General features: G+C 37.1%; 1 protein-coding gene across 4 annotated transcripts; it reads right to left on the minus strand.

Moving 5' to 3' along the window:
* Nucleotides 1-2,006: 2,006 nt before the first annotated feature.
* On the minus strand, nt 2,007-23,190 carry LOC117431517 (E3 ubiquitin-protein ligase SMURF1). 4 transcript variants are annotated; one of them, XM_034052507.3, is made up of 18 exons: nt 22,798-23,190; nt 12,830-12,868; nt 12,475-12,583; nt 11,188-11,321; nt 10,807-10,872; nt 9,985-10,060; nt 9,309-9,547; nt 9,055-9,139; nt 8,713-8,859; nt 8,080-8,281; nt 7,641-7,744; nt 7,430-7,544; nt 6,891-7,069; nt 6,200-6,337; nt 5,837-5,957; nt 5,334-5,535; nt 5,066-5,141; nt 2,007-4,703 (listed from the first exon to the last, which is right to left on the minus strand). In XM_034052507.3, the coding sequence occupies exons 1-18, from the start codon at nt 22,850-22,852 to the stop codon at nt 4,604-4,606; spliced, it is 2,187 nt and encodes a 728-aa protein (XP_033908398.1). In that variant the 5' UTR covers nt 22,853-23,190; the 3' UTR covers nt 2,007-4,603. The 4 variants fall into 4 exon arrangements, with proteins under 4 accessions (XP_033908398.1, XP_033908397.1, XP_033908396.1 ...); XM_034052506.3 differs by having other exon boundaries at nt 5,066-5,150; XM_034052505.3 differs by having other exon boundaries at nt 8,713-8,892.
* Nucleotides 23,191-24,995: the final 1,805 nt, after the last annotated feature.

Raw genomic sequence — 24,995 nt, forward strand, 5'->3', positions numbered from 1 at the left:
AGCGTAATTAAATACCAATTACAATAATTAAATTCATTAAAATTAAGTGCTGTTGATGAATTATGGTAAATGAAGTTGAGAATTGTAATTCTTTGTAAAGCATAATGCCTAAGGCAGCATGCATATGCTTTAAATATATATGCATACATCAGACTATGATGGACTGTCAATGAAACTGAAAAATGTGTCAATTTGATTGGCACTCGGATAAAGGGGTGTACAGTATGTTAGCCATTTCCAAGCAAATGGGTATAACTTTTTTAAAAAGGCGAATGTGGATGTAGAGTACATACAGACGTGCTCAAATGTGTTGGTATCCCTCCACAAAAAACGAAGAATGCACAATTTTCTCTGAAATAACTTGAAACTGACAAAAGTAATTGGCATCCACCATTGTTTATTCCATATTTAATAGAAATCAGACTTTGCTTTTGATTTTTTATTCAACATAATATTGTAAATAAGAAAACAAATGAAAATGGCATGGACAAAAATGATGGGACCGCTAACCTAATATTTTGTTGCACAACCTTTAGAGGCAATCACTGCAATCAAACGTTTTCTGTAGCTCTCAATGAGACTTCTGCACCTGTTAACAGGTAGTTTGGCCCACTCTTCCTGAGCAAACTGCTCCAGCTGTCTCAGGTTTGATGGGTGCCTTCTCCAGACTGCAAGTTTCAGCTCTTTCTATAGATGTTCGATAGGATTCAGATCAGGACTCATAGAAGGCCACTTCAGAATAGTCCAATGTTTTGTTCTTATCCATTCTTGGGTGCTTTTAGCTGTGTGTTTTGGGTCATTATGTTGGAGGACCCATGACATACGACTGAGACAGAGCTTTCTGACACTGGGCAGTACGTGTCGCTCCAGAATGCCTTGATAGTCTTGAGATTTCATTGTGCCCTGCACAGATTCAAGGCACCCTGTGCCAGGCGCAGCAAAGCAGCCCCAAAACATAACCGAGCCTCCTCCATGTTTCACTGTAGGTATGGTGTTCTTTTCTTTGGAAGCTTCATTTTTTCGTCTGTGGACATAGAGCTGATGTGACTTGCCAAAAAGCTCCAGTTTTGACTCATCTGTCCAAAGGACATTCTCCCAGAAGGATTGTGGCTTGTCAATATGCATTTTAGCAAATTCCAGTCTGGCTTTATGTTTTTCTGTCAAAAGTGGAGTCCTCCTGTGTCTTCTTCCATGGAGCCCACTTTCGCTCAAAAAGCGACGGATGGTGCGATCACAAACTGACGTACCTTCACCTTTGAGTTCAGCTTGTATCTCTTTGGCAGTTATCCTTGGTTCTTTTTCTACCATTCGCACTATCCTTCTGTTCAATCAGGGGTCGATTTTCCTCTTGCGGCCGCGCCCAGGGAGGTTGGCTACAGTTCCATGGACCTTAAACTTCTTAATATTTGCAACTGTTGTCACAGGAACATCAAGCAGCTTGGAGATGGTCTTGTAGCCTTTACCTTTACCATGCTTGTCTATTATTTTCTTTCTGATCCCCTCAGACAACTCTCTCCTTTGCTTTCTCTGGTCCACGTTCAGTGTGGTGCACACAATGATACCAAACAGCACAGTGACTACTTTTCTCCATTTAAATAGGCTGAATGACTGATTACAAGATTGGAGACATGTGTGATACTAATTAAAGAAACTAATTAGTTTGAAATATCACTATAATCCAATTATTTATTATCTTTTCTAAGGGGTACCAACAAATGTGTCCAGGCCATTTTAGAATATCTTTGTAGAATAAGCAATAATTCATCTCTTTTCACAGTTTCTTTGTTTTATTCTATGACATACCAAAGGCATGCAAGTATACATGATAAAATAGCTTTTAATTTCATCACTTTTCCGGAGGAATGAAGCATTATTTCAATGAGCTGTAAGGGTACCAACAAATTTGAGCACGTCTGTACATTGTAGGTAACAAGGCCCTGAAGTTTATATATTCAGAACCAACACAATTCAAAACAAAATCACATGTAGACATAAAAACAAATAGATAAAGTTGTCAATTTTTATTGCATATATCACAAACATGAATGTGACCGCCGGGGTCTAGCCTGAATCACTGCTAATTACAACCGTTCTTCTATCATTACCTAGTTTAATAATAGCAGCAGTATTTAAATACTTTCATTTATACATAAAATAAAGAGATTAGTGTACAGCTTTCACAAATAATAAATCAGCTTTCAAAAAGAGATGGGAATAACAACAATATAGCAGCAATACTTAAAAGGACATTACAGAGTAATAAATAATTATTCAAAAAAAAAATACATCAAGTGGTTGAGGAACACTTAAGAGAAGTTGGCTCAATTCTTTGTTTGATAAGAACATGGTGCCATGCAATTCAAGCACTGTGTATTAATCTTAGGCCTCCTTTAGTACGTTCTCCCTATCCATCAGATTGAAATACCAAATTGACCGATATATCTTAATATATTAATGGTATTTCTTTTTTAGAGGGTGGTGGTGCAATTAAAGTTCTTGTACTAAAACAAATATGTAATCTTACATCAAGATATACTGTGACAAAAATGATTTGTCAACGTGCACTCCGTTCACAAGGACAAATGTCTCACCAAAACATTTGCCTAATTTTATTGCCAAGTTTTGCCACTCAGGAGTTGTACAAAAAAAAGACGCATAAATGTTTAATCTTAATAGTGGGTGATGTGTGCTTCATGCATTTCAGGGATTTAACACAATGTCATGCATCTTACAGGGACTAAGAGTAGGAGACCTGTGCTCAGTGTTGATCGCTTCTACAATCACACCAATGGCATAAATACCATAGCAGTTTGTTTTGAACCTGAACTTAAAGTAATATTATCTAACAGAGCTGTAGTGAAATGGTTTAGAGATTTAAAAAACAAAATGCTACACATGCCAAGTGGAAATGTACGAATATAAACACATCATGACACTTCAGATTCCACTCGGTTTTAAAATACTGTCCCCTTTCTTTTTTGTGCAAATAGAAAATACAAAAATAAAACACCTACACTATCAACAGTAACAAATATTAACTGAGGTACTGCTATGTCCTTTATAGATCTTCACTTTAGGTCAGAAAACCGACCAAGCACAAAGGTCTTTAGTCACTTTATTGTGTAGAAACATTACTTAACACCTACCATTTAAATGCTTGGATTAGAGTTAGTAACGGCCATTTAATTTTTTAAATATATAAATAAAAACACACTTTCTGCCACTGTCTACCACTCAGTACTCTCATCCTCAAACCTGCTATGATTCGCTCTATAAAATATTATAAGGCCAGACAGCTTTTAAAATGTGTAAATCTTTTCTCCTTTCAGTATATTCAGTAGCTGCACTTTCACTCTCCTTTATTTGAACCTGTTTTTCTTTAAAAATTAATTAAGAGCAACACAGAATTAACTAATTATAATTATTTTTTTAAAATTATGGATCTGTATTCATTCATATCTCTTACATAAACAACTGTTACCTGTCATAACATCCTGATCGTGCATTATTTCTCTTCTTATGGTACAACTTACTGAGAAAGTATATAAATAATGTATTTTTAAAAAAAAGTCAAATGGGGACTAGGACTTTTCCTATGTGCAAATCGTCATATAAAGTTACAAGCATAAAATCTTGGGAAATAAAACAAAAACGTCTATTTACAAAATTTTAAAAAACTGCCGTTTCCTACTGGATTTAAAACTGCGAGATTCCGGCAAAGGTGCACATTGTTTGACGAAAAACGCTAGAGTAGTTTAGTGTGTGATATTCTTCCCCCCGTAAGTACACAAGTTAGCCGCAATACAATTTGGCCTGTCAAAACTTGTTTTGAAAGTAGGTCAATGAGGAAGTCCATGCAGGCCTGTATCATCCTGTACCAGATTATTTCATACCTAGTATATTCATTTTTTTTTTTTTTTTTTTTTTTTAAATAGAGTTCACAGAACCAAATCAATGCACGTTACAATGGTAATCAACAGAAGAAATTGAAAAGACAGGAAATGGATATCTGGTCATCAACCCAAAATGAAAACTTGAAATCCAGTCATTAGATAGATTGATTGATTATGGTTATATATAAAGTTTTAAAGCATTAATGAATAGATACTAATCCATATTCAGACAAAATAAAGTCTTTTTTTTTTTAGGACCTAAAATTAGATTCTTTTTTTTTTTAAACAGATAAAAAGTGTGTGGTTCTGTTATGCAATTAATGCAGTTTAGCAGCCCAAATTAGTATAAATGTTTAAGGACAAGAAACCAAGATTTCCATAACCTAATCCACATTGATCAACTTTCAGAACCAAAACCTTATTAGTTAAACCTTCCATCTTAAAGCAGCCTAAAACCACACCAAGAAGAGGAAGGAAATAAAAAATAAATAAAAAAACCCAACAACCCTCTTCCTAGAAAGTGTTTTAATTTGTAGCCATCCACAGAGATTATTTTATCCCTCAGGAGAGCTGCTCTGTGTCATCGGGTGCTGGTTTCTACCCCAGGCGTAACTTTCACTGTCGTCTCACTACACAGTGCTCAGCAGGAAGCTCACAGGCCTTTCCTCTTCTAGTTTTGGTTACTGCTCAAGCAGCACGTGTTGGTCTCTTCACTCCACGGCAAACCCACAGGTCTCCTCCACGGCAGTCACAAGTTTCTCATACAGCTTTTCATACGTTTCGTACGGCGGAATGTCAATCCGATTAAAGCTGATGATTTAATAAAAAACAAATACAGATTTTGATGTTCTTTTGATGCAATGCAAACTAACCGTTTTGCAAAGACAAATTGCATGCATTGTTATAAAAATAAATGAATAAACTTGTCTAAGAATCGCACCCAACAGAGCAAATGCAAAATTACATGTGTTTAAATAAAAAACACGTTCATTCACAAGTACATTCAATCATGTATAAGGCACTATAAGAAAGAGGGAGGTTTGTAAATCTCCAACACTTATTTTATTTTATTTATTTATTTATTTATTTATTTATATTCCTATCAATATGGTAAATCGGAAAAACTTGTGCTTTACAGCACATAAAATTGTATAATAACAGTTTATTCTTACCAAGTGTGGGCTTTAGGCAGGTTATCTGTGTTGGCATCAATCAGATGGATAGTGAAGAGTCTGGGTCCTGCAGAACCTGTAGAACCTTACAAACATACATTCTAGTTAACAGTTACCAACACTACATTAAAAAGGTCAAACATTTGTAGCCAATTCTGTTTGAATCCTATTTCATTTTATGCAAGTCAAATTATTATATATGCAAGTGCTATTTTAGATTTTATGCAGACTTGGGCTATACAAGGAGCTCAGTTTATTCGACAGCCACCTTGCAGTGCTTTGAACCCCTGCAGTGGGACGCGGGTGGAGCCTGTAACGAACTGCAGAAGCCTCCCTCTCCTCTCCTCATCAAACGATTCCACTGCCTGCCAGAACCACTTGACCATGTTGCTGTCAGCCACACAGTGCTTCAGCCGGGTATTGGCCTTCCAGTCGTTGAGGTCTAGCTTACCCAGGCCTCCAATGATTAGCTGTAAAACAAAACGCAAATTAGCATCAAGCTATGAAAGGAGCACACCACCACCAGGGACATTACCGCCATATTACATGAAAACAAAAGGTAAACCTGATGAAATCAGATTTGACCTAGGATATGTTGCCCTTGTAATGGCCACAAATCAATGTTAAGAGAAATGCATTTAAGTTACTTATTAGTTTGCAAATCAGTGTGGTTTTGATTACAAGGTTTCACAATGAAATATATAAAACTCTTCATATATTTGTATTCATTGCACCCATTTTAGATGCAAGGTAATATCACATGTGATTTACCTCTAGTTCCTTGTGATCAAAAGGCTTTAACAAATGCTGTGGAATCAACTCGTTAAATCCTTTTTGCAAGGCTAGAAACTGAGCCTCAATCCCTCTCATAAACCTCCAGTTCACGTACAACCTGAAATGAAAGAATTACATTCTAAAGGACCATATTTAAAACAGGGATTTACAATGAGTTACCACTGAAAAAGGAAAAAAAAAAAAAAAATCAATATGAACCAAACTATTAAAAGGAAGATGGTCAGTACTTTTGAGAAATGTTGAAAAGATTAGTTATTTGCAATTGAAGCGCTTACTTCGATAAATGTGCTCAAAAGACAAAGTGCCGTTTCATTTCAGCACTACTTATCTCTGCCTCACCTTACATATTCCTTCTTGTTCTCTTCCATTACTGGAATGTTTCTACCGTTTGGTTTGAGTTCATGTTGGAGAAATTTACCAAATGCATTATGCTCTACACAAAAGGTATGATCCAGTACTGGGGTGATGTCATTCTCACTGGAAATAAAAGGAACAAGGTCACTTACAGTTTGTACAGTGACAAGAGTACATTTCTTAAGCGCAAAATAACTTGGAATTCAGAAAAAGAATCAACTATTGTTACATGTAATAGAATTAAGTCTGAAAGGAAATGTTGACCTTTAACACTGAATACTGCTAAAGGCACTTAGGAAAAACACTCAACACAGCACATATGATTACATTTTCTGAAAGTACCTTAATATTGCAAGGTTATAGTACAGAAGAGTCGAGGGTTCACTAAATAAACTGTCTATGTTGAAAGTTACCATAGCAAGCACCTCTACATTGATATGGAACAATATGGGCAAACATTTGTAGTTACCACTTCTGTATTCCGATCCCAGTCTTGCATTTTTCTCGCCCCAGTATGGGAGGACAGGGTGTACCAAGAGAATTATCATCTTCATTAGCATAAAGGAGTAGGCTTTAATAAAACGTCTTGCACTTTCTATAGCATTCATTTGCATCCATTGTACTTTTTCATTTGTATTCTATCTGAACAAGGAGGCATGCCAGCAGTTTGACTTACAGGATCCACACTAAGCTTTTGTGTAACTCCGGATCCACAGTTTCCAGGTCGGACAGCTGTATGGGTTTTCCCAGCAGCTGCTTATAGAAAGGCAGTGTAAAACCTCCGTTAATGTAGTGTCCGTGGAAAACAGCAAGGCCCATTATCCGCCCAACAAAGTGAAAATAAGACAAGTGATCCTGCAAGAGAAAAACAAAAGGAGGGAATTGATAAAAACATAATCATAATAATAATAATAATAATAATAATAATAATAATAATAATATAAATGGTTTAACACTGCCATCCAGGGGACTTATTGCAGCATTACAGTATTTGGTCTTGGGTAGATGCAATACTAGCCAGAAAAGCAATAGGATGCGTCTAACTTAGTGTTTTTCTATCTTATGGGTACTGTATAAAAATACACAAGCATCCCAAAAATATAGTTAATATTCTAGTACAGCATGGTATTGTTTCTACGGCACTTAGACTTTGGATTCATTTAAGCACTGTTCAACTAAATATCTATTTAAATTAGAGGGGGGCGAGAATCTTACCGGATTAATTGAGGAGTCTGGATTTATTTGCAGCGTGTAAATGTTATCCGTGGAATACTGGAACAGTCCATAATATGGATTTAGCATTTCATGACACAGGAGATACAACCACTCCCTTAGAAAGAAGAAAGACGACATTGAATCAAGACACCGGATTCATTCAGAAATAAAATGCCTGATGTTTTAATCAAGACAAAAAAAAGTGTTGTACCTTGCCACCCCACCATAGTCCAGTCCTTCTTCTCCCCGGAATTTTACCATCAGCCTTTTCTTCAGGTCTTTGGGCCGCATCTTCATGATCTGTCTGTACGACTCCTGTGAACCAATTAAAACAGCTCAAAAACACTTATCAAAACAGAAAAAGGTTATGTTATTTTAAAAATTAAAATGCATTCCATGGGTTCATTATCAAAGACAAACACCTCCTTATCAATTTCAAACTCATGTTGTGAACATCTGCATGCAATTAAAGAGACAAACCCGTGTCCGTGCAGACAAAGTTTTGGTCAATTGAACGTTCATATGAGACTGCATCCTGAACGCAGGAATACAAAAAATGCACCTTTTATTATATCCAGGTGGCAGGCTTATGTATCCCTGATCCCATGTTTCAGAATGAAAATGCACTGCAATGATTTCAGCTCCCTTACCTCAAAAATCTCCTCCCTGGATACCTCAATGCGACAGTGGCCGGCTTGTGGCTGCTGCAATGAGAGCTCATGCCTTAGCAATTTCAGCTTCTGCACCAAGTCCCTCTCATAGCGTACTGGGAGCTCTGCTTCTCCATCCTCTGGAGGAACCTCAGTCTGCACAGGTAGCTGCTGGCCTGATTCCTTGACCTGAGAATGCTGACTGTTATGGTAATTGAGAGAACACAAAATCGAGGTTATTCCAGGAGTAGGGTGAGGGAGAAATGCATGAACCTTGTCATATATTTGTAAATGGTTGATAGAGATATATATATATATATATAGATATATATATATAGATATATATATATAGATATATATATATATAGATATATATATATATATATATATAGATATATATATATAGATATATATAGATATATATATATAGATATAGATATATAGATATATAGATATATAGATATATAGATATATAGATATATATATATATATAGATATAGATATAGATATATATATATATATTATATCCTAAACTTGCTCACAAAATACATATACTGTATAAAAAAAAGCATTCAATTAAAACAGAATAAAAAAAAATAAAATAAAAAAGGACTGCCCACTTGGGAGTCCTACCTCATTATGTGGTGCAATCTTGGGTCTGTGAATTGTGTCGTTCTGTTATTGTGGTCCACAAAATATATCCTTCCCGATACTGTACTTCTGACCTCCCACCCTGGAGGCAGAGGACCTAAATCTTCGCAGCTGACACTGTTGAGGTCCCTGCGGAAATACCATTGCAAACCGTTATTAACCCTAAAGACAAAAAAAAAAAAAAATCACTTTTTATAACAGATAAGCTCAAGAATAGGTAAAATGTACAGCAAGTCAGCTTTGTCTAAAATATTTAAAAAGACACTACAGAACAAGTATATGGGGCACTATGCATTGTTCAACACGGATCAGGCATCTCCCCACCTTGGTATTCTTGGGTCGTGCCAGGTACTGACTCCAGTCTGCGTATGTAGAAAGTACACCTGCCCCTGTACTGTCGTCCTTTGTTCTGGTGGAAATAAGAACAAACACATTTGGAGTCTGGAGGCATGGTTTTTCAAGCCCTGGAAATCAGTTTGGCATCAGTTTAGCGTACATTATTTATTTATTATATATAAACACACACACAGAGGGAGGACCTCTGTCACATCAAAAGTATTTTTAAGGGTTGAACCTACCGTAACCCTCAGGCAGTTCGGGGGATTGGCTCCCGTGTGGCCGGTTCTGAGGAGTGTGTGTGTGACCTCTGGCGTCTTGATTTCGGAGGCGCTGTGCCTGAAGCCTCTGCTCCTGATTGGGCGATTCCAGGAAGCGACAGTTCCCTCCCCCTGCGGCTCCAGTGCTGTCTGTATATGGTAACGGCTCCTCCATGAAACAGCTGAGCGGCCTTCCGGGCCCCGAGTCTTCAAAAACTGGGCTATAAATGTTTCAAAAACAACCAAAGTATCTGTCATTGGAACGGTAGTCTTTTTCCAGATATACATCACAAAACTTGATGTGTAGTCAACGTAGACAAACCAAGCAGAATTCTTTTTTGGTTTTGGATTAAAAAAAAAAAAACTCCTAATGGTTTATTTACAGAGATGCTTTTTCTCACATTGGCCTAGTGTTCTCCTCAAGGAATTAAACTTAGTTAATCTTATTTTTGTCTGTGTTCAATATAGAAAAAGGTCACACAGAACACTTCACAGCAGGTTTAAATGTATCCATGATGCTTTGGAATTAAATTTTTATCCTCCACCGGTAGGTGGCAGTAATAGACCAAAACTATTCAAGCTTTACAGACTTAAAAAAAGTTACAACTTTAAAAGTGCTCAGCAGGTTAACTGTAGCCCGAGAATTTCCATCACTCACCCTTCATTTTCTAAAAGTCCTCTACAGTCCACAACAGGTCCTCCAGTGCCTATCCGGTCTCGAGTCTGTAAACTTACTATAATAAAACAAACAAGCTATAACATTTAATTCACAGTTTAATATGCTTAACTGTGCACTTTTGATTTAGAAAACAAGTTCCAAGTTACAGTTACTGAAAACCATGCATTATACATTCAATTAGATATTTCACATCTGATGCAAGAAAAAGCAGCAGTGTGGAGTAATGGTTAGGGCTCTGGACTCTTGACTGGAGGGTTGTGGGTTCAATCCCCAGTGGGGGACACCGCTGCTGTACCCTTGAGCAAGGTACTTTACCTAGATTGCTCCAGTAAGAACCCAAACTGTATAAATGGGTAATTGTATGTAAAAAAAATAATAATGTAATTGTATGTAAAAATAATGTGATGTCTTGTAACAATTGTAAGTCACCCTGGATAAGGGCGTCTGCTAAGAAATAAATAATAATAATAATAATAATAATAATAAAAATAAAACAGTTGCCAGTTTTTAAAAACCCTTAGATGATCAGCTGCCACCAAAACTGCTGCCAGTGAGTAGAAAGCTTTCAGTTAGTAGTAAAGATTATAGCCAGACGTACCTCTTTATAATCCACACATTAAATCACAGTCCTTATTATTATTATTATTTATTTCTTAGCAGACGCCCTTATCCAGGGCGATTTACAATCGTAAGCAAAAACATTTCAAGCGTTACAATACAAGTAATACAATAAGAGCAAGAAATACAATAACTTTTGTTCAAGTAAAGTAAAAGTTAGTATGTAACTAAGCAGATCCTTACCTACTATTTGGCCACGTACTGCATCGCTGTCAGTGGGGTTTAGTTTGCATAGATCCAAACGCTGATCTGTTTGGTGGGAGGGTGGAGGACAATAAGAAATTGGTTTCACTTTATACATAGAACTGTGCTTACCCTACAATTAACCTTCCTGGTGGCTGGAACAGCAGTGATACTAGCTTAACAAAAACCGCGAAAGGCAGCGCTAAATATATACTCCTAACAGACTGCTTTTTACTAATCCCATTTATTTTCAAGCTAATTTAACAAGTAGTTTCTATGCAGGTCCCACTTAAATCCCGGTCTAGAAAGGTACACTGAAATGCTACGGCAATGTTAATAAGGCAAGACATTAATGCACCAAATCGGTGAAAAGGTACATACAGCCAGTGTCCTTTAGCCTGCTGATCGCATTTGATAAGAGTCTCACACAGCCCAGGAAGCCAGCTCCCTGTTTCTTGTGGATTTTCTTGTGGTTCCACACACTGATCGTGATCGAGTCTGTTTTTCCAATATATCTAGTAGAGTAGGGAACAATTAAGACAGTGTAAAATAAAGAGGAGCCTTAAACACTTTTTTTATGAAGATATCAGCAAGCAGGTAATCAGCTAACACACACACACAATTAGTATGTAACTAAGCAGATCATTTGCAAACAATTTAAGTTTATGTAAACATATAAAACAAATTGTAATGGTTTAGTTCTGATGACTATTACTAAAGCATTTTTTTTTTTTTTTTTTTTTTTTTTTTTTAAGTCACTTGAGTAATTCATAGACTGCTGCAGAGTGAGAAGTATTTTATCAGATTGCAAAAAGATGGTACAGTTGACACCTTGAGTCATACAGGAGCAGTTATTTCTAAAAAGCCACTCACTTAACTTAATGGCTCTAATCCTTGGGATGACATAATCAGTAGTGGAACAGCATGAAGCACTGCCAGTTTGCAGCGTACCACTGTGGGTAATGTCACTTAGACTATGCTTTTCCCTGGAATATTGTTAAACTGATCAAGAATAATAGTTTACTGTGCTTAAGTGTGCAAGAGTCTTCTAAACTACTAATGTGGGTGTAGGCAACAAGCTGGCTTGGAAAACTAAACGTGTTGCCAAGGCCCAGACAGACAAACTTCACAAGAGCGTATTGACTATTATCTTGGCAAATTACTGAGCAGAGTAATTGATTAATCCATGTTTTCCATAAAACACCAGAGACATATGACACTCACATGTGACCCTTAAAAGCATTCTCCCATTGAATCCCAAAATAATCAATTTAACAATTCTTTCCCTGAATGAACTTTAGGTCTAATGTTCTTACAATAAAATGGGTGGAAAGCTTAAAATGACTAGTTAGGTTTTCGACAGTCACATATTTTATGAAAAGCTAAACTGCAAAAGTTCAGACCCACCAAAAATGTGTCCCTTTTCAGTTACTAGTAGTTGAGAAAACTTGAAAACTGATACTGTTTCACTTAGACTAACTGATATACAAATGCTAGCTTTCAAGACCTCAAATGTCTCTTCTTCAGATACGGTATAAAATGTTTAATATTCAAAGATGATGCATTAAAGTATCACTCGTGGCAGGATTCCATGTACTAAAAGTAAAAGATTAAGTTAAGGTATATAACAACAACAACAACAACAAATTTAAATGGAAAGTCACTCACAGATCATAGTGCTGGTTCCACTTTGGGTCCAATGTGCTCTTCACTGTGTCTGTCGAATGGCACTGACCTGATCCATCTACTACTATTTTGGCAAAAGGGTCAGGTAACCCTGTGACAGACGGAAATACATGATGAGCCTGAATCATGTTACAAAAAGACAACAGCGTGAGCTACAGTATCTGAAACTGTCCACATACTGTGCCAATAATGTTAATGTTAGCTCCCACTTAAATTGCACAATGCTTCCCATTACTATTCAAAACATTGCACTATATTGTTGCATCAGTGCAAGAAAAAAAAACACATTTATTAGGGGAAGAGTATAAAATGTCCCAAAGATTTGGAGTTTACTTACTGAAGAAATCCTTCTTTGCCAGGTTCTTGGCACATAATACTGCAAGAAAGAAATAACAGGTGATCAGTTTGTGTTTTAGCTTTTTACCATCATCCACTTTCATTTAGTTTTTGGACTTGTGTAGTCCTCTGCGCAAGCTCCAAATTTTGGAAATTAACCTCAAGGTTACTTATACAGTAATTAAATGGAGATTTAAAAACAGAGCTGTACTAAAATCTACAGACCAACTTGCGTAACAAAATGGTAAAACTAGCATTTTCAAAACTGTACTCCGATTTAGTTTGAAGAATGTACTAAAATAAACTATTCAAGTTAAAGAAAATGAATAACATACTACGTAGCGGATGTCAGTTTAGATCAAAACATTTCTGAATGGTTAAAACATTTCGTAGTACTGTAGGACTACTAAATATGGCTGTCCAGTCAAAGAATATACAATTGATTTACAGTAATTTTGACCAGTTAACAGTTTGGGCAACTCACCTTTTTAAAACAGCACATCTTACTGAACATTATAATTTGCTTTAGAAAAGTATATTGTATTGTACAAGGATTGCTAAGGAAGTTCACCTCTAAAGGTTCAGATAACACAAATGAAGTCTGAACAGACTGGACCCTCAGGGTTTGGTATGCTGTCTGAATTGAGCACATCTCATTATTGTGCTGTAAGTGCTCGCAACAACAGAGCTGTATTTGAGAGACGCAGTTATTCCTTCGCTGATTTGCCATGGCACCTTTGCTTTAATTCATTGAGAAATCATTTGTGCTTCTTTAGTTACACGCTGTGTGCACTGTACCTCAGCTAGGGAGACAGGTTAATTTATAACCACACACAAGGATACAGCAACATGCACTCCTCAATCTGTTACTATTTTAAAATGAACCCCAAATCCCAAATTTCACAGGTCTTTACAACAAAACCCTGTAACGATAATGAATGGCAAGTTACACACACACACGCCCTAATTACAGACACCAAATCCACTGAAAGTAACTAATAATTTGAGATTTACTGAAATATAAGCCATCATTTCACTTTTCAGATCCTGCTGGTTCCTAATGACACTTATTTTACTCTTGTTCAGAACAACGTGGGAACTATTTATTAATTTTTTGTTAAACTGCTCTAGAAGAGGTAAACTCACTACATTGACACAAACCAAGTGAATACATACCAATGGTGGTTTAAAAACCTATAGCATTTGTACATTCAGAATCATTGGTTCAGCTGAGGTACATCTTTATTAATACTGACAGGGGAAGGAGATACAGTCACCCTCATATTAGAAGCCACCATGAGCCAACTAAAGGTCACTGTGTGCCTCCGGTAATAGATCCAGCTGGCTGGAACACAGTTCCTGTCTCAGAGTGTAGTTTATGAAGCGATAAAGAGATTAACAATACTTAGGTATGTGAACAGCATACTTCAGGAAGAAAACATTTGTTGTAAAGCACTGCAGTACAAGCAAAGCGACATTAAAAAAAATAAAAAGGCTGTGTCCACCAACCTGTACACGTGTAGTCAGCTTTGAAAGAGGAGTATGTGAACTGGATATCCTGGCGCGGATGACTAGTTACAACATTTCCTAAGGCACAGACACAGTAGGTCAATATGCATGCATCCTCCTACTGTGCTAAATGCACTCCCAGAGGAACAGCATCTACTGTGTCTGAGTCAGGGACAACAAAACTGTCTGCCGTGAGTCCTGGTGGGAGGGGGGCACAGCACACAAGCCTTTCCTAGCCAGGAACCACCGAGAACTGACCAACCCCTCAGACAAATTACAGATGAGAAGCTTTGAGAATGTACTTTAGGAGCACATTAGGAGTTCAGGACACTATTAGACCTAAATACAGACTTCAGAATAGGTAAAATGTGTAAAAATCACAAAGGAAGTATACATTCATGTACTGTATAACAGGGGTTAATATAGAACACAGACAGTAACATGCACTGCAAAAAGAAACAAGGCAATATTGTGTGAGTACAGTAGTCAATGACTGTTTACAGTACAATGGTTTATAAGAACAATTTGTGGGCTCAAAGCACTGGTACTCTGCACTTGTGCTGTTGGGTTCAATGAAAGGAATTAAACAAGGATGCAATTATACTGTATACTGTACAGCCTTAGCAAAGGATACAAGTCACAGACATACTTGTCAGTGTTTTGCAAATCTTCAACTATAATTTAATATGGAATACTCTGTTGAGGAGATACATCAACTGCAAGCAGGCCGACAAGTAACCTTTGCTTGTTTAATATTAATATATAAAGCAACAAAAATCATGCACATTGTTTACAGCGTGGGATTAATGCATACAATCTCAAGGGGCTTGTTTGACGTCACAGCTGCTGCTGGCACTGGATTGTATTTCATCAAGTGGTCTGTCTAGTTTTAGCCTGACTAAACTAATATGTTACCCACATTGAACCAGATTGATGCATGATCTAAACACTCCAACAAATCCACATCAAATTTAATGTTTGTTTTTTTTGTCTGTTTTGTTTTTTTAAAAGGTTAGAATACTTTATTCAGTAAGTCTAAACCGATTATGCTAGCTTGGATGTGTGTGGCTACTGCCACCACAATGGAAGTATTAGCTTAGTAAGTCAGGGGGTTCTACATTTAAGATACAGCCAGACAATCCCTCCTATTAAAATGAATCAAGCAGCAGATGTCACTGCATCCCTATGGCTATAACAATTCAGCACACACAAAAATAAAGTTTACATGCAAAGTCTGATATAGTTTACAAAGCAGGCTGTACAATACAGCACATTGTCTAAGAATGAATGTACTGCAGTGATGTCCTGTATAGAGTGCTTTCTTATACTGTGCCTTACTGTACATGTTTGGCTAAACTATCTGTTCTTAATCCAAAAAAAAGTCAGAAAGGCCAGACAAATATGTTCTTGTCTCTCGAACCACCTTTCCAATATGGAATACCCTTACAGGAATTACTAAAGGACTTTAGTTCTGATGACTATTACTAGAGCATTTTTTTTGTTTGGTAAGAATCTCCATGTAAATACTCGCTGTGTTGTGAAGATCACCCTGGGTAATTTCAAAAAATCCTGGCAGAACAGGTTTACACATAGGCGGTAAATTGCTGTGTTTTAGTTCCTTTGCTTTTGAGCGTAGTATGATCAGCAGTCTATTACTTCTTGAGTGAGCAAAAAACACAATTTGTAAAACACATTTTTTTAATGGTATGTAATTTAGTGGTTTGTTTATTTATCAGGCATTTAAAAGCAATTTCAGACAAGCAGTTATATGTCTGAGTAACAGACAAACCATAAATACTGAGGTTGATGAGTGAATTGTCTGGTCGACTGATTTCATCAGATGTCATCCAATTAAATATATTAAGTGATTTTAAAAAAATAAGTCATATGGCTGTTCATTTTAATTTCAGTTAATGGTTATCCCAGTATCTTTGGAAGGCAATTACATTCCAGTCCTTGTCTAGCTGAACTAAAAGGTCACTGACCATGTGCACTTTGCAACCGGCCCTATATGGGCGCTCTGCCCTTTAATAACCCAGCCTGCTATCAAAACTGTCTGGATTGCTAGGTGCCCCCTGACTTAGAGTTCACTGTCCAACATGCAATAATGAAATGGTCCCAGTAATGCAGCCTATCCTTGTATGAAGATGCTTTTAATTAATTTGAGCCGATTCATGTTTTCAAATTGAACTTATCAAATAAGGTCATCCCAAACCAATATACTGTATTGTACAAAGATGCATGCACAAACCCAAATCACAAAAGAAATGCTGAAACTGTATTCATACATCATGCAGTAAATGAAATTGCTTCGTCGCAGTCTTAGGCAACAAGCACATTTCCTGTGAGCTTGCACAGAAACAAAAACATTATAAAATGTCTAATGTTTACACGGTCTCCCAAAATGCTGATAAACAAAGGGTTGTATATTATCAGTCATGGTATCTCTAAACTTAAGATACAGCAGTATCAATCTACGTGCCACACTCCTTTTGTACCCTTTATACAAAGCAGCATCTATTTACACAGTTGGGTTAATGATTTCAGTTGAATCAGTAGTCTCAGTTTACAAAGGATAGTGCAGCAGACAGTCACCAGGGACTGCATAATAAACCACAAACCCTTTACATCCTCCAGCTGAGCTGTACAACACAGATAGGAATGTCAGAGGACCCACACATGTTGCATGCCTATATTATTGCAAGTCAAATACAGACAGTATAACTGCATGCAAAAAGGTAAAATAATAGTTTAAAAAAAACACACATTGCACACCAACAAAACAACCCAAATGTGACACTCGGCTATACATCATCCTCTTATTGACCACAATAAAACGGATCATTATGTTCCGAGTTTTTCGAATCCCTGAGGCTTGCAATCTATTCATGTGAATGAATCATCAATTAAAGTAAATATTAATTAAACAATTAGTAAATTAAAAAGTGGTCTTAAGTCTTAGAATTCATAGGCCAGTTTGTAGAAAACTGTCCTGAAATACCCAGTACGGTGCCATGGCAGAGTTACTGTTTGCATACGATACCAACAGAATATGCTTGAGAGCAATTGCTGTAAACTACGGCCTGAGGGGTACAAACATTGCCTTAGGCAATAGTTTATTTTTTATTCCAAAAAAGTAAAATCGATTGTATTCCCACCCCCCACCCCCATTATATGCACTGGAGTCAGAAGTGAGGAGCACAGTCCCCTGAAAAATAAGTCCCTTATTGTTTTGCTGCTGTTCCAAAACACCATTTTACTGTATCATGTGGTCATATGATCCAGTTTTAACCATCCAACAAAAGGCTGGATGCATCCAGAATAGGAGTGTCTTAACTGATTCTCCTGATAAAACAAAGCTTAAATTATAGTGTTTACGATTAAAAAAGTGCTGTCTTAAGCCTCAGTAGGGGCTTTGAAGGGATTATAAAAGCATGTCTATTTAAAATCAAAAGAACAATGTATACTGCTTGATGTAGAGGAAACTAAAGATCATAAAATGAAAACAAGTAGTGGGGAAATTGTGTCTTCATATTTGATTAGTGTGAAAATTTAGTTTGGACTGCACCTTCTAAAAAGTAACTAATCTGAAAAGAAAAACTGAAAACAGAAGACTGAGTAGTTCTTGCAAGAGCTACCATTCCTCTCAAATTCCAGTCCTTGTCTATCTGAACTAAAAGGTCACTGACCATGTGCACTTTACAACTGGCCCTATACAGGCTCAGGGGTGTGGAGAAGATGGCATATCTGGATACTCAGTCAAAACTAAGATGAATTTACTGCAAATCCCTGGATAACAAAACAGCACTGTTAGGTAACAAAACATCACAAAAGGGTGCATAAAACCAGCAGCTTGTCGCCAAGCCAAATGACTGTATCCAGAACCATTAGTTAAATAATATGCCGAGGCTGCATCTAGTGTGCATGGTCTCAGACTTTATCCACAAAGATGACTTCTGCACCTTAGAGATATAGCTTTTTTGGTGCGATCCTTTCAATTCCTCAATGAAAACAATATATAAAACAGGAGGGTGCATGTTATGTGTGGGAGGCTTAAACCTTCCTTTATAATAAACTGTGCTTAATACATTTGAAGAATGTTTTGAGTATGTGTCATAAAGCCAGGCTATGGATACAGTAATGACAGAGTCACAATACTCCCCACCTTTGTCCATACATGTTACAAAGGACTTCTGTTTTGCAACATCCTCTTTGCATACATTTTGTGTTGTGCTGCAACAGATCTTTCAATAACTCAGGCAAATCGCATGCCAGTGCCATAGAAATGTAGGCCACTAAAACACATACAGAAAATCTTCTGGGATGAACAAAATTCAATCAAATTTGAGAAACGCGTTCTGAAGACACTGAGCTCAACCATTCAGGGCAGAAAGAATGATAATGTATGACAATCAGATCAGCAGATCGAGATATATCAGCATAGTAAAGAAGATAAACAGGTGCACAAAAAATACTCTATCGGCACTGGCAACAATATCCATCCCTTGAGGAATGATAAATTACTGTTACTCCCAGTAGACCAGTTAGATAATCATATAGCCATCCACAGCTGTGAAGAAATTACATCATTAAAAAAAAAAAAAAAATTATAGTTAACGTATTCAATGCCTCAAACTACTAGAAATACTGTTTAGAAAAAGATTAACCCAGTGGATTTCATGAACTTCTGTTTTGCAGCATGCCGGGGGGAGAGAAAAAAAAACAGTGACTGTACCTTTAAATTCCCATGTGCACAATCTAATGCTATGTGAGAAGCGTAAAGTCGCAACATGAGAGTCCACAGCAATAACAGGTGAGAAATAACTGCTAAGATACAAGAGGGATTACAGGAACACAGTGATGAGACATCCTGCTAATGGCAAAGCAGCAGATAAAAGGTGTCAGACAGAGGCGGAATATGCAAAGGGGGCTGCAGATGGGAACAGAACAGAAGGATAAAGTACATTACTGAATGGTGGGTCTTACAAAAAGTCACAGGGGATCACACCAGGGTTTCCAAAAGATAAGACTTTTCCCCCTACAAATACCACTAAAGAGGTCGCCTGAACAAGTGCGATTTAAAATCCAATAGAAACATTATTTTTCTATTAACTGTTTAACTTATTAACATAGTCTTATAGCACATCATATGTTACTCTACAATTGTAGGGCCTTGATACAATGATACAACATACACAGCACAGCACTTACATCATTAGTAGTTTAAGTGGCTTTCAAATGTATTATTAAATACCAGATCCAATTTTGTCAACAACCCTGGAGCCATTAATTGGATTCTGGTCAAAATGGGTTAATGCCTACATGTCTGAAGTTACAAAATCGGTGGAGGCTATAACGACGCAGGGGCTTTGACAATCATGTATCCAGCATTTACTGCATGTGATCTTCCACTTAAATTACAGCTACAACCGTCTTACTGTAACATGGTGGCATCTGACTGTTGACAAGATCATAAATGACCAACATATCAGCATTTCTATACCTAAACAGGAGAAATCAAGGCTATACAATTAACTGTCAGTGATAAAATGCTGACACCCATTAACTAAAACACATTCACTACTACTATGTTTAAGGCTAGTATCCTGGATTATGCAGGATGTCTTATTTCAAGAGCAGACAGTAGCTAAAACTGGTCAACACCAAAATTACTAAATAATATACAGGCCTACATACTCTGTCCCCCAACAAAGATCTAATTTACATCTCAGTTCAATATCAACATTTCAAGCTTCATTACAATCGTATAACGCAGTTCCCTAGATATGAAATTTCATGTGCAATGGAAGTACCACAGACATGTATTATAAATATACAGAGTTTGCTTGTAAAAGTGAGATTCAGCTGCATGCAGTTACATTACATATAATAAACTGAAACAGTCTATTTTCAAAATGATCAAAATGACACATACTTCCCATTTCAATAGCCTCAGTAAAAACCCTGTCTATTTTAAATCCACAAAAAGTAAAAATATAGCGACTGCAAAATGTAGTCAGTGCATAAGGGATTAAAGTTTAAATCTAAGCAATATCTAAAGAAATGTCTAGGAATGTGGAGAAAGAAATGCATGTGTAGATAGGGTTTGTTAAACAGATTGCAAGATCTTCCATTTTAACTTAATTAACTTACAGTACTGATTAAGACCAACAATACGAATCAACTGCAGTTCCAGACTAAACCAACGCTAAACGGCAACATTTCCCAAGAAGGAACAAGGTCTGGATTGATGAGGTAAAACAAGTGAAAGACTAAACATTGCAGCAGCCAGTGTAATGGCTTCATGCTCATTGTTACATGACACTCCAGACATTCCACTGCCAGTTAGAATTCCTTTCATCTGCACAGGGGGGTGAGCACAGCTGGAACTGATGGATTAGTCTACATCCCTACACTACTATTATGACGGGTGAAGCATGTATCCTTTGGAGCACCCAGATCTAATACAAGGGATACAAATACTGCATTGAAACACTGACACAAAAGTCATTTCATTTTTCTTACTAGGCATTTTGTATGCTACCAGACAGACCCTCAGCAATCAGGATATTTGGATTCAAAAGTGTGACCTACCCTCTGTTAGCGACGTATGCAAAAAACAAACAACGGCTTAACAACCTGACCTAAAACACCCCAAATTGCTATTTACAAAATACAGACAGCATACAAGCATGCCTGCCAAGTGGAAGAAAGACTGTTTGGTTCAGTTTGGCAAACAGTGCATTTTAAATAAATATATCTTCAAGGACTGTTTTCACCTGCCTGCATGTATATGCTTTTGTGTGTGTGTGTGTGTGTGGACAAGTGAATAATTCCTTGCTACTGACAATACTACAGTGCCAGGTGTTGAACAGGTACTGTATGTCAGTGACTTATATCCCCCGCAATGGCTTTTAGTACAAATTTGGTCATAATGAAAAGGCAATCCAACATAGTAATGACTTGCTGCTCAGTGAAAAACTGTGCTCGCAAAGCAGTGAAGCATTTTAACAAAGAGGCTTTGAAAGAAAACTCCCTCACCCCTGTAGGTTTTGATCAAATTAACTAGTTAAAAAAAAGTCAATCATTCCTAAAGTAATAAATGGGATCAAGTGCAAAAAAAAAAAAAAAAAAAAGACAGTTAAATGTGGTCTCTAGAAGCAGAAAATTGCATTTAAAACCCATTTTGTAGGCTAGTAGGACAATTACAGATCAGACACTACAAAACCACAGGAGGCATCAGTTGTGAAATACAAGCACAAGTCTTTAAACCAGTCTAGAACTGGCTTCCTTGCTATAGTGGCTATGATCATTTAATTTTACAGTTTACATGCAGTACGTGAATTACGAACAATCAAGCTTGGTGTGTAGGTAAATTAAACATAACTTAGATGTCTGCTGGAAGAATGTAAAAACCGGAAAATGAAGTTGAAGCATGAAAAATCGATCAGGATATTCCGCATACAGAAATACTATTGACATCTATGCCCACTTACTGTATTCACCAGAAGTGTCACAGCTTCTACAACTGGTTATGAAGAGGCATGGATTATGTACATTTCCAATACATTGTAAACTACTACTTTATTTTTGATGTGCACCTGAAAGATTAAACATTATACACCATCCCTGCCTAACAGTTTACTTTTGAGTTGCATCTAAAATGGAGTTAATAAATCTGGACAGCTTAAAACAGCTTTTCAATACAGGTTTATGGAACAGATATATATCCACAACAATTGATGCTAGTCTTGTTGATATTTGGACCCTACAAAATACACCACTAGGCGTAATATACTGTACAATTCCTTGCAAAAGTATAGTAAGAACGCAAATCCTTCTCCGAGTAAGACAAATAATTATAAATTAGAAGGACGGTCTGGTGAAAACAGGCTCCCTATTTGGCAGGAAGCTACATCTGGACTCACTGCGCATGTGCAAACCGTGTCTCTTACATTTATTTACACAGGCAGCAAAATCTGGCAACAGCCAGGTAACACCTCCAAATAGCAGTACAGATATCGCAAAAGTTTTCACTTAAACAAACAATACCGCTGCACGAGTGATTCAATGCAGATTAAAACAATTTAAACATTTCTCAGACACCAATCTACATTCCCAGTGTATCACACCGTACAACAAACACAAACGCCAATTTTACACGATATTACTGCATACATTTCTTAAATATAAACATTTAAATAGTGAAATGTAACAACCGTAGAAAATGTTCCACGCATCATTCAACGTTTGGCTTTTATGTCAGTACTGTGGACGAAATTTTTCAGCTGTTTTCAGACAGACGGTGGTCAACATACATTCACTCTAATGTACTTCCCTTCACACAAGACGACTTCTGCATAACTACGCGCCCAAATAATTCGGTTATCAAATTCAAACAGTTTTTGCTAGGTAAAATAATTTAAACTGGATGTATTTTTTATTTTTTTTTTTACTTACCTGTCAGACGGATTTTGATGCTCGACCCGTTTCTTCGAGTGCCAGGATTCGACATCACTCCGGGAAAAAAAGAATTACAACCGCCTAACTTTCACTTAGGGCTGAACCTAAGATTCAAACTTCGACACGAAACAGAACAGTAGGAAAACACAATTAACAGGTTTTCGCTTTTTTTTTCCCGCAACAGTTTATCGCGGGTTTATTTTGATTTTTTCCTCCTTAGAAAATCCGCCGAAGCGCCGAGCTCGCTCAACACTCCTAAACATTTTCGAGCTCACTGGCGTAATGACGTCAGCGCAGTACCGTAGAGGACGTGCGCGCACACGATGGCGGCGGCAGGGTCTCCGTGCCCAGTCCGGGATAGGTAGGGGAGGGATGCTAATGAGCATTCATGGCTAATGACCTGCCAAGGTGGAGTTTGACCTGCGTGTTTTAAATGTGGGATTGTGCAATAGCGCGCAGTCGCAATTTAATAATAAAACCATGACATGATACCACAAACTTGATTACAAATTCATAACACTTCACGATACTTTCTATTAATTTATACATCTTAAAATAATGTTATCCTTAAAGTATTTTATTTTAAACCATTGATGATTACATTTTGTAGTTATAGCACGTAGAGCCGATAGGATCTCACCAACACCAAAAAATAAATATGCTACTATTGTGTGGCTTTATGCCATTGTGGTATAATTAATGCACCGTATGAACATTAATATTATGGAACGCGTTCAGAAACAGAAATGGTGTTTTAGTTTTTCTCAATGTCTTCAATTACACGATAATGTTGCGGGGCTGAAGTTAATGATGAACAGTATTAATGAGATGGTCCACATTTTAATAAGATTAAATTATTAAAGAGCAGTATTTTGTACATAGCAGAATTGATGTGTGTATTAATATTATTCAATTATAATAATACTCAGTGCTGGTGGGGTTTTGATTGACGCTCGCGTGCACATGAGTGTTCATTTCGAATTATATTTATTGATAGATCAGAACCTAGTAAATCAAATTATATGGTCGACAAAAAAATCCAGACATGATTAAAACATTATACAGGTTTTATTTATTTTTTTTAAGTTGTTCCAGTAAAAAGAGATATATTATTGACAAAACATATCTCAGGACATAGCTGTTATAATGTTTACATCTCAAAATTGGATTCTAGAAAACCTGCTAATGCTGATTATCCCTTGATGCATGCAGGGCAGTGATACTCAAATCTGGCCCTCGAGATCAATTCCAGTCTTGGTTTTTAATCCAAGCAGGTCTTAAATTAGTTAATTGTCTCTTAACAGGTTCAATGAACTATTTTAGAACCTGGTTGGAGTAAAACCCTGGACTGGATTTATTCTTGAGGGCCAGAATTGAGTATTACTGATAGATGGTTGCTGAATTTTTGCTATTTGAAACAAACAAACAAGACCCCAAGCCCTTCGTCTAGGATGTATGCGTAATGTTGCTGGGATTTACCATGTAATCCCTCAAAAACGTACCTGTTTGAAATCCAATAAGCTTCCAGGAAGGTATCCAGAGCAACTGCCGTTGCTTGGGCCTTTGCGTGGTGTCAAAGCATGTTGCTATTTGCAAGGAAACAATACAGTCACTGTGAGACTTCGAAACCACAGTAGAGCAGTTCCATAACCTAACCCCCTCCCCCACACAGTGGAAGTCCACTACTTGGTGTCCTAGCTCCCTTCCTGCAGAGCTGTTACCTCAAGGGCACCTCCCCCCTACAGGGCTACAGCCAAGTATAGCAAGAGCACTGGAATTTGTAATTAAAGCATGCGCCGTGAGGAGAATTTAGAATTGTATGGTTGCCCCAATACTACCCCAGGGCTTGGTTAGCAACAGAACAGTAAACTATAGAGCCAGCATGTGCATTGAAAGGGATGCAGTTTACAAAGGCTATACGATTTCAGAGAAAAGAAATTTGATAGGGTCCTATAGTTATGATAAATTCACTTTTATACAAGGGTGTATTTTCAGCTTACAACTAATTTGTCCAACATTGTCCTTTCCATCTGTATTCAGAATGTCCTTTGATGTGGGTTGTGCATGCAGAAAGGTGGATATACAATAAGGTGTAGAGTTCTGCTATTGAATGATTAAATTAAACTCTTAATTATGTGAAGATAGAAAGCATCAGGGGCACAGTTTTTCATACTGCTGTGTGTGGGGGGCACACA

This window comes from Acipenser ruthenus, chromosome 22 (genome assembly GCF_902713425.1).
Source record: "Acipenser ruthenus chromosome 22, fAciRut3.2 maternal haplotype, whole genome shotgun sequence".
NCBI classification, from domain to species: domain Eukaryota; kingdom Metazoa; phylum Chordata; class Actinopteri; order Acipenseriformes; family Acipenseridae; genus Acipenser; species Acipenser ruthenus.

What these genes read in the sequence shown, in the direction of transcription:
- LOC117431517 (XM_034052504.3), bottom strand. Translation starts at nt 22,852, where the DNA reads ATGTCGAATCCTGGCACTCGAAGAAACGGGTCGAGCATCAAAATCCGT. An exon ending in GGCAAAGAAGGATTTCTTCA is followed by an intron (nt 12,584 to 12,829) that starts GTAAGTAAACTC and finishes CGTCTGTCACAG; the next exon opens with GGTTACCTGACCCTTTTGCC. An exon ending in AGTACGTGGCCAAATAGTAG is followed by an intron (nt 10,061 to 10,806) that starts GTAAGGATCTGC and finishes GTTTTATTATAG; the next exon opens with TAAGTTTACAGACTCGAGAC.